Genomic DNA, 2,989 nt, shown 5'->3' on the forward strand with positions numbered 1-2,989 from the left:
CAACCCCCTAAATTCCTTTTGTTGCAAGCCCAAGATGCGCCGCCATGGCTCGGTCTTGAGGATAAGCCCGTTTTCGAGGATGGGGGAATTGATACGAGTCAACTACCTTATCCATAAAGCCACGTTTCCATGTAGTCAGTTAGGGTTGAATTAGTCATGCATGAAAGTTGCTTTTTGTTAACTGTACTTTCACGTTTCCATGTTTTCCATTTTTAGTTATTAGTCTTGCACGTTTTCTCATTTTCTAGGTTAGCATGCATTTTCAAGTTCTATAAATTGTACTAGCATTTTGTTTGAAATATGAAGAAAAATTTGCACTAAAACTTATTCTATCTTCTTCTTGTTTTCTTTAGAGTTTAACCCACTTACGGGTATCCATCATGCAACCTAACAAATAACATAAAATCTTGAAAAAAAAACTATGAAAGAATTAGAAAAAAATTAAAATCAAATTTAACAACTAAGTAAAATGAAATTCACTATTGGCGCATTTTATATTTGAATACGTAATTAAACAAAAGCCGGATGCTAAAGTGAAAATCGGATTCTATGAAGGGCAAAAAACCTATGACTCCGGAGGTAAAGATGCACGTTTTCATCATCTCGATCGATCTGTAAATTAACATGAATTATTAAGAAAATATGTTCATAGTTCTCAAATTTTTCGCAACAGTTAGTGGCCACTCTTAAGAGTCTAATTGATTAGAGGTGATGCTTATATATTGAGATGGAATGTATCTATATCCTTTTGTGGTTAAAATATAAATCAACTTCAAGGCATTATAGATGCAAATGTTCTTTTCTACTATATAAAACAAAAACGATATACGTATTAGTGGTACATTCAAATTTATATTTCGATAATGGTGGGGAGTGGGGACAAATATTAGAATTGCCAGTTTCATAATACAAATTATATTGTTATCATGAATCCAAGTGTATGTCCACTACATAAACTAGTTCTTAGAACTATAAATAGACCTATGCTCTCCTCAGGAATCATCAAGCACTAGAAGCTAAGCATTATATTATATGTTTTGGTAAGTGAGGCTTTCATTTGGAGTTGAGATATGGGGAAATTGGGGGCATTGAGTTTCGCTAGTTTTCTACTCTTTTCAGCTTTAGTCACTGTTTCCGAGAGTAGAGTGGCAAGAAAGGACTTGGGTTTGATCAATCTGGGTGGGATTGGTATAGGTGCTGGAATCGGAATTGGACTCGGGGGAGCTGGTTCAGGCTCTGGTTCAGGCGGGTCTAGCTCATCCTCAAGCTCGAGTTCTAGTTCAAGTTCAAGTGGAGGAGGAGGAGCGGGTTCAGAAGCTGGCTCGTCTGCTGGTTCTCAAGCTGGATCTGGTTCAGGCGGTAGAGGAGGAGGAGCTGGGTCAGAAGCTGGCTCGTCCGCTGGTTCTCGTGCTGGATCTGGTTCAGGTGGCAGGGGAGGAGGAGGAGGAGGCGGTGGTGGAGGAGGAGGCGGTGGTGGACGTGGAGGAGGGTCCGGTGAGGGTTCAGGGGAGGGAAGTGGATTCGGGTCTGGACATGGAGGTGGTGACGGAGGAGATCGTAAATAAATTACTTAACGCTTTGTTTTCTTGTAAGATTATGAATAAGACGTTATGCATGCATGCATTAAATGGTTACTCGTGTATTACGTAGTTTCTACTTTCTAGCCTATGGTGAAAAGTGTTATGTTGGGTTGTGTCTCATGATTGTAAAATTTGGTCTTCTTTTGCAAGTAATCTAGCTTTGAACCAACAAAAATTTTAATGTTTTTTAGGAAGCATCTAGCTAATTTGTTGCGGTTTTGGTTTATATATGTGTTCATTCTTTTGTGTAGGTTAACTAAATGGTTAGACTAGGGGTGTTTATTGGTTCATAGGTTTAATATAATCTAATAAAAAGGTGGGTCACTAATACATGTAGTGAATATAACCAGAGAAATAGTTAACACATAGCCGGGAATTCATCGCGAAAGTATCGTCCACGGGCTATAAGCCGATTTTTAAGGTTGTCTTCAAGTGGGATCCTTATCTTCTTGATAGATGGATCAAGTTTATGTCGAGTTTAATGTATGATTAAATGATGGCCACCAAATGAATCTCCACTAGCACGAGACACCGGCCTCCAGTCATCGTAGCCACTGTTGGTTCAGGCCCCTAATATAACACACAAAACATTTCAAGAGTTTGTACGTGAACTAGTTCCGTCTCGGTCTCGGCATTCGGTATGTCACGGCTTCAAATCTTCTTATCCGGTTAACGGTCTTGTCTATTTCCTACCTCACTTTCCGGTGGCGGTCTTCTCTTCTCCCACCGGAATTCACTTTCCGGTGGCGGTCTTTCGCCAGTTCTTCACCGACGTCGGTCTCTTTCTTTCTTTCTTGCTAAGTGACGCCGGCCGGTCTCTTTCTTCTTTCTTGTGTGGAGCCTCTTCTTTCTTTTTTTCTTAAGGATTCAAAGATTTGAACCCAACTTTTTTTCTCTTTCCCTGACCTCGATCAGCCCTTTCTTTCTAGCGATTAAATCGCCTCTTCCTGGTTCTAGAGCAGCCCCTTGCGTCTTCCTATCTTTCTGTTTAATCCTAGCCTGGTTCGCCTTCAACCCTGCAGCCAAAGGGCTGTACCCTTTCTCTAAACGACTCTCAAAACAGCCCTCGTTTCTCACCCGCTCTGATACCAAATGTTGGTTCAGGCCCCAAATATAACACACACAAAACAAAATAAGAGTTTGTACGTGAACTATAGAAAAGAAAGAACAATTATATTTGGAATGCAACTTGATTCATTATCCAAAACAACTAAGTACATACACTTAAATAGAAAACAAATAAACAACCTAGTCCCACTAATACGGTCCACTACTCCACATTCAACTTGCTTTACACGTACACTTCCATAATACTCGGTCAACCTCTTAGAACAAAACTTTAACATGCAAATTGTTATGACCCATCAAAGGACCCATGACCCATTTCCGGTAACCCGTAAAGAACCCGT

The 2,989-nt window shown here is 40.1% G+C and overlaps 1 protein-coding gene across 1 annotated transcript; it reads left to right on the forward strand.

Annotated features, from left to right (window-relative positions):
* The first annotated feature begins 1,044 nt into the window (after positions 1-1,044).
* On the forward strand, positions 1,045-1,598 carry LOC143624153 (uncharacterized). Its single transcript, XM_077094882.1, has one exon. The coding sequence runs from the start codon at positions 1,071-1,073 to the stop codon at positions 1,563-1,565; it is 495 nt and encodes a 164-aa protein (XP_076950997.1). The 5' UTR covers positions 1,045-1,070; the 3' UTR covers positions 1,566-1,598.
* Positions 1,599-2,989: the final 1,391 nt, after the last annotated feature.

The sequence above is a fragment of the Bidens hawaiensis genome, unplaced genomic scaffold, assembly GCF_021521415.1.
Source record: "Bidens hawaiensis isolate Kalapana, Puna unplaced genomic scaffold, B.hawaiensis_p1.1 tig00003698_1, whole genome shotgun sequence".
NCBI classification, from domain to species: domain Eukaryota; kingdom Viridiplantae; phylum Streptophyta; class Magnoliopsida; order Asterales; family Asteraceae; genus Bidens; species Bidens hawaiensis.

Excerpts from the sequence above, each read along its gene's own strand:
- LOC143624153 (XM_077094882.1), top strand. The coding sequence starts at position 1,071 with ATGGGGAAATTGGGGGCATTGAGTTTCGCTAGTTTTCTACTCTTTTCA.